The sequence below is a fragment of the Micromys minutus genome (assembly GCF_963924665.1).
Source record: "Micromys minutus genome assembly, chromosome: 2".
NCBI classification, from domain to species: Eukaryota; Metazoa; Chordata; class Mammalia; order Rodentia; family Muridae; genus Micromys; species Micromys minutus.
Window position 1 is genome coordinate 89,466,559 of NC_137971.1, and position 12,846 is coordinate 89,479,404.

At 36.4% G+C, this 12,846-nt stretch overlaps 1 protein-coding gene across 1 annotated transcript; it reads left to right on the forward strand.

Annotated features, from left to right (window-relative positions):
* Nucleotides 1-727: 727 nt before the first annotated feature.
* Nucleotides 728-12,532, forward strand: LOC308416278 (olfactory receptor 2AG1-like; the record flags this gene model as incomplete). The annotated part of the gene is made up of 2 exons (XM_080911210.1): nucleotides 728-895; nucleotides 11,750-12,532. The coding sequence occupies 2 exons, from the start codon at nucleotides 728-730 to the stop codon at nucleotides 12,530-12,532; spliced, it is 951 nt and encodes a 316-aa protein (XP_080767336.1).
* Between the last annotated feature and the right edge of the window lie 314 nt (nucleotides 12,533-12,846).

Below are 12,846 nucleotides of genomic sequence, written 5' to 3' on the forward strand. Positions count from 1 at the left end.
AAGAATCCTAAGGTACTTTGTATGGTCTGGAATATGTGTCTTTTGTTTTTGGAGGTAAGGAAGGGTTTTGTTTCTGATTTAAGCAAACACAAGTAAAAGCTTTGAGTATCGAGGTACAGGTTGAAGACCTCAGTTGTCTGTCAATTGTGAATTTTTCTAATTTCTGACTCACTCCTATTTGCTCTCTAGACATCTTGTCTGCACACAGGCCTGTACAAGTGGAGACAATATCAGTCATTTTGAAACACTAGTCAGATCTGAGTTAATAGAATTCTAAGCCTCAGGTAATAAGTCTCAGTATTTCCCTTTGGTACATCTAGATTTTTCTGAACTCTTAGGATCTAATGAAGATACTTAAATTAATAGTATCTCAAAACAAACTTACTCAGTATCACTTGAAGTTTCTTCCTTTATGTTACTAATTTCCTTGGAAATACAGCAGAAAAGACATTAGAAATAAATTTTAAATTATGGAATAATATTTATGGAGACATTCTTTATGATTCCTTATAGAAAGTAAATTCTAAATATCTAGCAATTACTGGCATGCCCCTAGCCCATTTAGTTGATGGCTTTTCATAATTCAGAAATTAGAAAATACATTCAATGTTATTGCAGTTTTTTGCCTCACAGTGACCTTCGATAATTCAGTTGTGGGTTTAAATACCTTACAGTGGCTTGCACTAAGAATCCATTAATTTCTAGGCAACCAAAGATACCACCCAGAATGGAGCTCTGGAACTCGTCCTTGGGCAGTGGCTTCATCTTGGTGGGGATTCTAGATGGCAGTGGCTCTCCTGAACTGCTCTGTGCAGTTGTCACAGCCCTGTACATGTTGGCACTGACCAGCAATGGAGTGCTACTCCTTGTCATTACAATGGATGCCCGGCTCCATGTACCCATGTACTTCCTACTGAGGCAGCTGTCGCTCATTGACCTCCTCTTCACATCAGTTGTCACCCCCAAGGCTGTCCTGGATTTTCTTTTGAGAGACAACACTATATCTTTTGGGGGCTGTGCCCTTCAGATGGCTCTAGCATTGATGCTAGGCAGTGCAGAGGACCTCCTTCTGGCCTTCATGGCCTATGACAGGTATGTGGCTATTTGTCACCCTCTGAACTACATGATCTTCATGAGTCCTACAGTATGCTGGCTCATCGTGTCCACATCATGGATCCTGGCATCTCTGACTGCAGTAGGTCACACAGTGTACACAATGCACTTCCCTTTCTGCATGTCCCAGGAAATCAGACACCTGCTCTGTGAGATATTGCCTTTGTTGAAGCTTTCCTGTACAGATACCTCCCAATATGAGCTCATGGTTTACGTGACAGGGGTGACATTCCTCTTGCTTCCCCTTTCTGCTATTGTTACATCCTACACACTAATTCTGTCCACTGTGCTGCACATGCCTTCAAATGAAGGGAAAAAGAAAGCTCTTGTCACCTGTCTTTCCCACTTGATGGTAGTAGGGATGTTCTATGGAGCTGCCACCTTCATGTATGTCCTACCCAGTTCATTGCACAATGCCAAACAAGACAATATCATCTCTGTGTTTTACACAATTGTCACTCCGGCTCTGAACCCCCTCATCTACAGTCTGCGGAATAAGGAAGTTATTGGGGCTTTGAGGAGGGTCCTTGGGAGATACATTTTTCCAACACATCCCGCTCTTTAAGGAAGATTCATGGGTTGCATTTGAATATTTCTTTTTTAACCTAACTTGTGATATTCAGTCATTCTTTAACATTATAGGTATCGGAGATAATACCTATACTTTAAATGTTTTCTTTTACTTTCTATTGTGTAGATGGTGTGTATAGAGTCTGAATAAATTCATTTTGTGGTTGGAAAATATTTGTATAAATTACCAAGTATACACAGTTGAGGATTCACTTTCCATTTCAACCTCCATTAACAATGAGACAAACTGAGAGTCCCCAGTAGGCTCTAAGCACACTGTTCATTCTGATCTGTATTCTTAATTTTTAATAGCAAGACAGATGCACAGAAAATACTTTGGATCTGTTTAAAAGAAAATAGTTTGAACATAAATTAATAGGTTTATGATTACATTTACATGCCTGATCTGAGAGACACTCACACTGATCTTACAAATGTGAAACTTAAGTTAACATAGCACATAGTGTTAAAAAATGAAAGCCCATTATTTTTCATTGAAATATTTAACCAAATAACTTTTAAATAAAACATAAAATTACAAGTTAAAACATAATTGAATAAAACATAATTGAAATTATATGTGTTTTAAAAGGTTAGAAATACAGTAATGCTAAAATACATATATTTTTGCTCGAAATTTTGAAAAAGTACAGCGTTACAGATACATGAGTATATTTGAAATATTAAAACAATACAAGAAACTCAAATTCTTTTTAAATGTTGTATTTTTAATGTTATGTGTGTCTGGGTGGGTATGCATGCATGAGTTCAGGTATCTGAGAAAGCCGGAGGTGCCTGATGTCCTGGAGCTAGATGTATAAGCTGATTAAAGTGCGTCCTAAAATGTCTTCTGCAGGAGCAGTATATGCCTTTAACCACTAAACATCTATTCATGGTTTGGAATCTCATACTCATGAAGTAACTACGTGTAGGTACTGAGTTCATAGGAATTGGAATATAAACTATGGAAAACACTATTTCCATCTTAATGTAAGTAGGCTTCATTTTATTAGATCATTCATAGGTATGAGGAGATGTAAGAAAGTTTTAAACTTAAATTTATGAGTGCAGAATCCAAAATACCTTGAAACATGCAGATGTCATATCATCGAAAATAGTGCTTAGTACTCAGAAATTCTTATGTGTACTAAAGTAATATTAAATTGCTTAATCTATAAAACTAGATAATAATTGAAGAATTAAACAAATTTCTTAGAGAATCAAACATTTTATAGTGAAAGGAATATATACTATAATCTTTCCATTTTTATAGCTACACATATTCTATTGTAGAATTATATATGCATTATCATTTAAAATTCAGTGAAACTTGTCCAATATTGTGCTGAAATATTTTAGAGAGTTGATGGAAGAACTTGCAGAGATTGTGAGTTTGAATCTGTCTTCCTTGTCATCTGTAACAGTTGGACATTAGTTTTAAATTCGTGTATCTGAAGTTGCTAATTTTTTAAAAACACACCAGAAACCTGATTACATAATGTTTTTTGAGTAGCTTGAATAAATGGTATCTAATATTTATACTATAGTCCAGTAATTTGTTCTTAGCCAATGGTGACTATTAAGTGCATGAAAAGTAGAATCTTAAAGTTTCTTATAATGCTGCTTCTCATAAAGAGAAATATAATCTTCATGATAAATAGTTGAGTAGACTTGAAATAGGGATTCTTGTAAGCTTCCCAATTTTATGCTATTCTTTCATCATTTTTTACTTGTATTTTTCTTTATCTCTTCTCTGAGAGATTCAATGTAACAATTTTTTTTTGTATTTGGAGAAACAACACATTTAAGTGATAAAATCAATGTGGAAAAATTGGTCTTGACTTACAGAGCTGGGAGTAAAACCCATAATGCTGTGTTGCTCTGTCACTGAGCTTCACCCTCATTCAAAATGGTTAATTTCTTTGTGTATGCAGTTAGAAAAATACTAGAACACACAGCTGAAAAGCCTCAAGTAAGAAGTATTGTAGATGCATTGTGACTTTTAAAACTTTGTACACTGAAAAGACTGTGGTGTGTGTAACATGATTACAATAGTTTCTAAGTTGAGTTGAATATGTGAGTATTATTTAAAATTTAGCAAATCTTGTCCAATATTACAATGGAATATTTTAGAATGTTGCAGAGATTATGAATTTGCAGATATTATGAGATTGAATCTGTCCTCTTTGTCATCTGTAATACTTGGGCGTTAGTTGTAGATTTGTGTACCAGCTGTGTATTAAAATGTTTTTAAAACAGGACAAGGTGACACATGTATTTTACCCTTGAAACTTGTGTTTGAAACAACGTTATGTCATTATTATTGCAGGCATATTTCTCACACCTCAGTCTATGGCCACATATCCACGCGCATGTACGCAGCACTAATTGGGCTCCAGGATTGTTAATAACGTGCAGAAGAGGATATGCAGTTGTAAGGGACTTGAGATAGAGTTGGAGTAAAGCAGTAGTGGAGAAATATGATCTAATATATTGTACAGATGTGTAAATCGTCCAAAGAATAAAATATCCTTTAATAGTATCATAGTTATGAGAAATTTATGTTAATAGTATGTTACACAGATGTTGAATGTGGTCAGTAACATTGTGGTATGTAATCTAAAATAACAGAGGAGAAGAGATTCAATATTGTTATCATAAAGAAATACAATAAATGTAAAACCTGGTGGATATGGAACATGGGGAATAGCTGAGATAGTTGGGGTTGGAAAGTCATGTACTAAAAATATAGTATGAATTTATTGAATAATAAATAAAATATTAGAAAATAAATTTTGAATGTTTGATGTGATGAATACATGCAGTATATTGAGTTACAGAAGTGGTGTGATTACATATTTTAAATATACTCCATCATAGTATCATGTATGAAGATTTAAAATTACTAAAATAATCAAATACTATAATTTGTAATTAGTTTAAATGAAAATTGACTTTTTAGATAATTCAAATGTTTTCTTATAAATACAATGTCACTAGAGTGCAAATTAATATATTAGAAATATTTCACATTCTAAAGTTTAGCTTTCTTTTACTTAAATCAATAATACTCATTGAGATATAGACATGAGCAGAATTTTCTGTTAATGGTCAGATAATAAATATTTTAAACTTTCTGTGCCATAATTTCTGAGTAACTGCTGAACTCCAGGTCACAGACAGTAGTCACAAAATCCAATGTGTACAATAAAACTAAAGAGATGGTTTAGCATTTAGGAGCACTTGCTGCTTTTTCGGAGAACTAAGATTTCATTTCCAGCACCACAAAGTACCTCACCACTCCAGTATCACTTCTGATCTCAATAGGTATGCATATGGTATACATACGTGTGTGTATGCAAACACTCACATACATAAAATTTTAAAAAATTCTAAAAATACCTAATAACTTTAATCAGAAAAAATAGAGGAATTTAATATGAACTCTCCACGATAGCTGCTTACATCATCTCCACAACTCAAATCAACAAATCTGTGATTTCAGTGGTGTGATAATTAACCTATTCTTTGCATAGATAAATCTCAAGTTAGACATGGAGTGGAAAATGTAAAGTCTTAAAATGATGAATGATCAGCTCTTGGGGAATTTCAATACTATCTTTCTTCAGCATCCAAGCAGTGGAGAGGTGATGGTTCTTCAGCACTAGCTTTGGAATAAATCATGGTACTTCCATTCCATTTATTTAAACACAATCATGAGAGTCAATTTGATTCAATAGGTTATTTCTCAAAGTTTAGCATCTTTAAATAAATGTTAATATTTCCAACTTGGAACCTAGTGCATTAGTTTATTTCTTTGGTGATTATACATACACACACTCACACACATTTTTCATTATTATAACAATTGTATTGTAGATATTTCTAGATTTCCCTAATGCAGTAAATATTTCAATCCTTCCTCCTAGTCTTCCATAACAGACTCTGACCTATGTCCAATATTTGGCTGTGGGTATCTGTATCTACTTCAGTAGCTGCTGGTTTGAGGTTCTCATATTTGGCTGTGGGTATTTGTATCTACTTCAGTAGCTGCTGGTTTAAGGCTCTCAGATGACAGTGATGCTAGGCTCCTGTCTGCAAGCATAATATAATATTATTAGTAGTGTCAGGGATTGCTGCTTGCCCACTTTACGGGTCTCAAATTGAGCCGGTTATTTGTTGGCCATTCCTTCAGTCTCTACTCCATCTTTGTCCCTGCATTTCTTTTAGGCAGAAAGAATTTGGGGTTGAAATTTTTGTGGTTGGATTAGTGTTCCAATCCGTCCGTTGGTGGTGGTGGGGTCCTGCCTGGCTTACAGGATGTAACATCATCAGATTTTATATCCAAACTGTTAGGTATCTTGTCTACAGTCACTCACATTAACTCTTGAGAGCCTCCCCCATCCTGTGACCCTGGGAGTTCACAGAGATTCCTTCACCCACCCTCTAGCCTGGCAGCTGCAGATCTTATAAAGAAAAAAAATTCAAATGGGTCTGGCGTACTGTTGCAGAGACCTAGTCCATTATCTTTATAGTGGGAAGCAACGTAGAACATAGGCCATCATAGTGCTGGAGATGGAGCCAGTAGTTCTACATCTTGATCCAGAGGCAGCAAAAGAAGACAGGATGTGTTTCACTGGGCATGACTTAGGCATTTAAGGCCACAAAGCCCTGCCTCTGCTGTGACACACATGCTCTAACAAGGCCATACATACTTCAGCAAGGCCACAGCTCCTAACAGTGCCACTGCCTATGGCCAAGCATTCAAACACATCAATCTATGAGGGCCATACCTGAGATTAAAAAGGGCTGGGAGTGATGGTACTAAGAAAACTATAAATTTATGCATGACATTATCAAAATAACAAAAGTAGTAAGAGGAAAAAAAAAGAAAAAGAATTGAGTTAATGTGAATAGATAATTGGTGGAGAAGAAAGTAGGTAAAAATTCATTTTGTGATATTTCTTTTAATAACCTAGAGGTGGAAAACACTGTGGCACTGACTGGAAGGAATGAGGTTGTAAGTTTTGATGCTGGGGCAAACCAGAATACATTTAGATATTTATAATTATAACCAAGGGCAATGGAGAAAAGTTTCAGTCAGAAATTATTGTGAAGAAGCAAAGTTTTGAGGAAGTCAATGAAATCTTAGAAGAGACTAGCCATTAATAGATGGTTGTAATGAAGGAAACCTATGTATGCTATTAGAACACAAGTGTAGGAGACTCAGAAAGAAAAAGCAGTTTTTCATCTGATATCTGTTCCAAACGGAATATGGGGCAAGTTTGTCAGATAAAACCTAATCATCCTTAGCAAAATTTTGTAAATAAATATGTAGATCATTTATAAAAAAGAAAGGGAAATCTGAGTGGGCCTGGAAACTATAACAATATAGTTTTTCTAGGCAGGAGAAGATGTAGAAAGTTGTGAGAGACAGAGGTGGTAGGAGACTCCAAAGAGAACACGGTATTATTCCCTGAACTCACAGACTATGACATCATCATAGGAGATGCACAAGTTTAAATCAGAAAAAAATAATCTCAGAGGATGGGAAGTAGGTACAAAGTTCCAAACCTAATGTAGAAGTCATTTGCAACCAATACATGCTGTAATAACAATAACAAAAAACAAACAGCTTTCTTCAATGAAGTAAACAATGAAGTATATCAATCATCATCCAGGGGAAGCCCTGTGCTCAGAAGTAATATGCCAGCATTAAGCAGAATCTGTGTTTGTGTGTGTGTGTGTGTGTGTGTGTGTGTGTGTGTGTGTGTGTTTTCCTTTGTTCTTTTCTTTAATTTTGGTGTTGTTGTTGTTGCTGCTGTTGCTGCTCGTGGTGGTAGTGGTGGTGATGGTGGTGTGTGTAAAATAGATAAGGAAACAGAATAGAGAGAAAACATGAAATTGGATAGGTAAGGAAACTTTGGAGGGTCTGAATATCTCGGAAGAGTTGGATAAAGACTAAGAATAGTATCAAAATATATTATATAAAGTTTTAAGTCCAATAAGTATACAAAAGGAAATTTCTCAAAAAGAAAAAAAAAAAAAAAAAAAAAAAAAAAAAAAAAAAAAAACTGCTCACACATGAGAAAACCAAAACCAAACCAAAACAAAACATCCAAACCAAAAAAAACCTGACTGAGCTGACTGTTACCAACCTATAAATCTGACTAAAAAAAATATATTCATATAGTTTTATGTAAAAATTATTTTAAAATCTGAAAAAAAGTACTGACACAAATGTATAATTTTAAGCAAAAAATGTTTAAAATCTGTACATTTATCTTTGTTTTGTAAAATAAAGTTGTTTTTTATAAAAAAAATCTGAACATAAAAACTTGGTGTTCTGGGAAGCAAGAAACATCAGGCTTGGAGCTGACACGGTGCTGTCAGACTCTAATAACCACAGAAGGAAAAACATCATCAAAAATATTCCAGTCCTAAAAATAAGACAGAACCATCAGACTTTATATTTCTTCTACCGAAGTTTTGCAGTCCTGTTTGTAGTCAACAAATGAATGCTTGCATTTAGTGTTTGTAAAGTTGCAAAAAAAAAAAGCCTTAGAGTCTCCAGAAACTGTTTCCCACGGTTTTCTAGAGAAACAAGTGTCTGAAGACTAAAAGAAGAGAATGAGGGCAGAACCGGCTGAGAAGGAGAACGGCCTGATCCAGAGGATCCAGAGAAGTGAAGGCTGAAACGGGTATTCTCAGTTACCCGGACAGATGGAGCTGTGGGCGCAGACTGCAAAGGCACACACTCACACGAGCACGTGCACAAGAGCAGAGAAATGAAACACAATAGAAAAGAAACTACAAGAGAAGTTTCAATAAACCATTTTGATACTGCCTGGAGACCAATGAAGGAAGACCAGATGTCAGCTGAGTTCCTGCCTACCTCCCTGCGTTAGTAAACGTCCACACGTAGGAATCACAGAAGAAATTAGAGAATGGAGCCCTCGCAGACACAGCAAGACACTTTTGTTACAGACAGAGTCTATAAGGTGATCTCTTGGTGCTTATGACAGTTTCCAGGACAGTGTCTTTAGTCAGGGAGCTCCCTAGAAAAGATAAGTCGGGCAAAAGGTGTTCAGAGTCCAATGCCAATTTAAAGGGGGGAAGTTTGCAGAAGTGCCTGGCATGAGGGGGATATGCCTTGGAGGATTCATTAAATCTACTTTCCACAGGCAGCATTTTCAGGAAGGTCATGCCGCTTGGGATGAAGATAGTCAAATCTCCCTCAGGACAAGAATAGTGCTCATTGCTACCCCTGGGAAGAGGAGGCTAGGCAACAGTTGGTCTTTTTAGAATAGCCCTGCCTATCTGTCTTTGTCCTAATCTCTTCTGGGCTGATCTTATATCACAGACCCTTGCAGGAAAGGAGATATAAGTTAGTATATGGACTGAAATATATCAGAATCGATGACAACAAATGGTATGATGAATAATGATTTGCGGGTGCCTACATGGAATCTGTAATGTTGACTTTCATTTCATTGATAGCTATGGATATTGAATGTTAGTTCTTCTGATCCAAAATCTTGTTGTGGGGCTCAGAAATGTCTTCTAAATTTTATGGTAAATGAGAACCATGTTGAGGAATTCAGTCTCTCTTCCCCAGGATTCTCTACTAATCTCAGTTAGGTCCAATATTCTTCATGGAGAGGAAGGACCAGCGGTGACCGTGACTTCAGGACCATGGCATTTGCCAATCATAACAACAGCTGCTGAAAAAAAAAAAAAAAAAAAAAAAAAAAAAAAAAAAAAAAAAAAAAAACACTTCTAACACTATGAACCTCTTCAGCTCTGGAAGGAACCTCACGGCCCTTGGTATTGTCTGGTGTTGGAAGTAAGGGCTCTGTCTCTGATTTGGGGAATATGTGTAGGTCAAAAGCTCTGAGAAACAGCTTCAAAAGCACACTGTTCTGTCTCAGATTCCCTAGTGCCGTTATCTTCAGAGAACAGTTGTTTTTACAATCATAAACATTTGAAACAATTCTACCCTCTGGCCACTACTCACTTATGAGAATTTCTCAGACTGGGCTTCTGATAAAAAGTCAGTGCTTACTTTTGCTTTACCTGGATTTTCCTGGACTTGTAGGTCTGATATAGATCCAGAATAAATAGGACCCCCAAACAGGACTATCTAATGTCACCTCAAAGTTCTTCACATGTTTGCTTGACACTGAAAGTGACACAGAAAAGCTAATAAAAATAATTTTAAAAAATGACTACACTGAGCACTGATACAGACACTTAGGGAAATGTTTATTTTCAAAATGATAGCTGATATCTGCTTAAGTTTTTCTGACCGTTTCCACGAGGTATGGTGATGTTTCGATGTTTATCTCACCCTATAATGAAGCTCTTCCTGTGAGGTCCCCATACTGCTAAACTGATCTAAGAAGTGGACTCTCCCTCTTGCTGCCATATGTGCATGCTTTGTCCTTTCTCTTTAAAAAAGCAGAAGAAATGGACAATAAATTGAAAAGAAGAGGAAGCAAGTTTTACTAATAGAAAGTGACAGGGAGGGAGCATCTGGAGTGTTGGTAATACCAGGACTCCATACCAGGCCAGGATTTGTTTCTCCTCTTTGAAACTTTGTGTAGAAGCTGGCACATAAAATGTAATTAATGCAGTTAATATCTACCTTACTTTATTTCTCTGTTCACATCATATATATATATATATATATATATATATATATATATATATATATATATATATATATACCTGGACGTTTTAGGCCAGGGCTACACAGTAAGACCATGTTTCCAAAAGAAAAGGCATTTGAAGTCTTATATACAATAGAAACACTGTTTAGAATCATCCTTGGTTGTTCGCTTTGGTTTATTTTTACATTTTAAAGATTTACTTTCTTTTTATGTATATATATATATATATATATATATATATATATATATATATATATACATAACTGTGTGTGTGTGCAAAGTGTGTGTAGACCCCTATGGAGGACAGAGAGGGTGTTAGATCTCCTGGAGTTAAAGTTACAGGTGGTCTGGAGCTGTCTGATATGGGTGCTCTTAGAAGAACAAATACTCATGATGGTCTCCTTTCTTCTTTTAATAGGCAAGCACTCTCTTTCCGACAGGGTTTCTGAATCCCAGGTAATGTTATTTCATGGGGTCTTTTTAATAATATCTGTTTTGTAACTCACTCCATTTATCATATAGTAGAAACAGAATATCTCCCATTTGCTGTTTCTGTGGTTCTGCCTCCTCTTTCCATAATATAATGCCATCGTCTTCAAATGAGAAAATATCCTTGGTCCTGGTCTTAAATTTATCTTTAAAGTAAAATTACCTTTAACTTATATTACCTTAGAATTTGCCAGCCCTTCAATGAGCAGTATGCACAACCCCCCAATGATCAGAATGTTCAACTAGTAGAAAGAAATATTTGAAGAATAAAAGAAAGCTAATAGATTAAGATCTCAGGTCAATGGAATAAAATTTCAAAGTTTCTTTATAAATCAAACTTAAAAATACAAATAGTAATCACAAGTAGACTTTGAAAGGAAACAACATTTAAATCAATATCTGTGTATTTGTGAATGTGGAAATAGAAATGCTTACATTTACTTACATAGATATTGGTTTATGAGTATTGTATTGATACATTAAAAATTATAATTTTCCATTCTCAAAATTCTTTTAACCCTGTTATTCATATTATAGGTGTTTTAAAATTAAATAAAAATATTCTGATATTCGAAACCAGACAACTAACTTAGCTAGTGTAGGAAAAATTCATTATACAGCACTTCTATTGACCACTCCAGAGTGACCTGCAATAATTCTAAGGTGGCTTGAACTCTCTTAGAAAGGCTTCCACTAAAATTCTATCTGTTTCTAGGCAACTAAGGAGACTACACATAATGGAGCCCTGGAACTCCAGCTTGGGAAGTGATTTTATCTTGGTGGGGATTCTGGACGACAGTGGCTTTCCTGAGCTGCTCTGTGCCACATTCATAGCCCTGTACACTTTGGCTCTGATAAGCAATGGACTGCTGACCCTGGTCATCACTATGGATGCCCGTCTTCAAGTACCCATGTACTTCCTGCTTGGGCAGCTGTCTCTCATGGATCTTCTCTTCACCTCAGTTGTCACTCCAAAGGCTGTCATAGACTTTCTGCTGGGGGACAACACCATCTCCTTTGAGGGCTGTGCCCTTCAGATGTTCCTGGCACTGACACTGGGTGGTGCAGAGGACCTCCTTTTGGCCTTCATGGCCTACGACAGGTATGTTGCCATTTGTCACCCTCTGAACTACATGATCTTCATGAGGCCAAGCATCTGTTGGCTCATGGTGGCCACATCATGGATCCTGGCATCTCTGATGGCCTTAGGATATACCACCTACACCATGCAGTATTCCTATTGCAAATCCCGGAAAATAAGACACTTGCTCTGTGAGATTCCTCCACTGCTGAAGCTGGCTTGTGCAGACACATCCACATATGAACTCATGGTTTATGTGATGGGTGTGACTTTCCTTATTCCTCCTCTTGCTGCCATCCTGGCATCCTACACGCTAATTTTGTTCACTGTGCTCCACATGCCCTCAAATGAGGGCAGGAAGAAAGCCCTTGTCACCTGTTCTTCACACCTGACTGTAGTTGGAATGTTTTATGGGGCTGCCACATTTATGTATGTACTGCCCACTTCTTTTCACAGCCCAAGACAAGACAATATCATTTCTGTGTTTTATACAATAGTTACCCCAGCCTTAAACCCGCTAATCTACAGCCTGAGGAATAAAGAGGTAACTGGGGCTTTAATAAGGGTTCTGGAAAGATATATTCTGCCAGCACACCCTACTCTCTAAAAAGGGATCATGATATGGCTTTCTCATGATTTCTTAGCCAAACAATTTCACATCAGCCCCTCTTTAATGTTGTAGTCTTCCTGAGGGAATAACCATGCTAAAGTTTCAGTTTCTTCTACACAGCTATCGTGAGTAGAAAACATGAGCTGAACACAATCAGCACACACCACTGTAGTCTTAGAAACCCTACATCAAAAATGGAAATAAAGAATAAAAAGTTTTGAAGAAAATGCACCATAGACTCAGTTTTTAGCTGAGCATCAAACCAACACATAACCAAGTAGACAGGGTCAGGATTCACATTCTATTTCAGA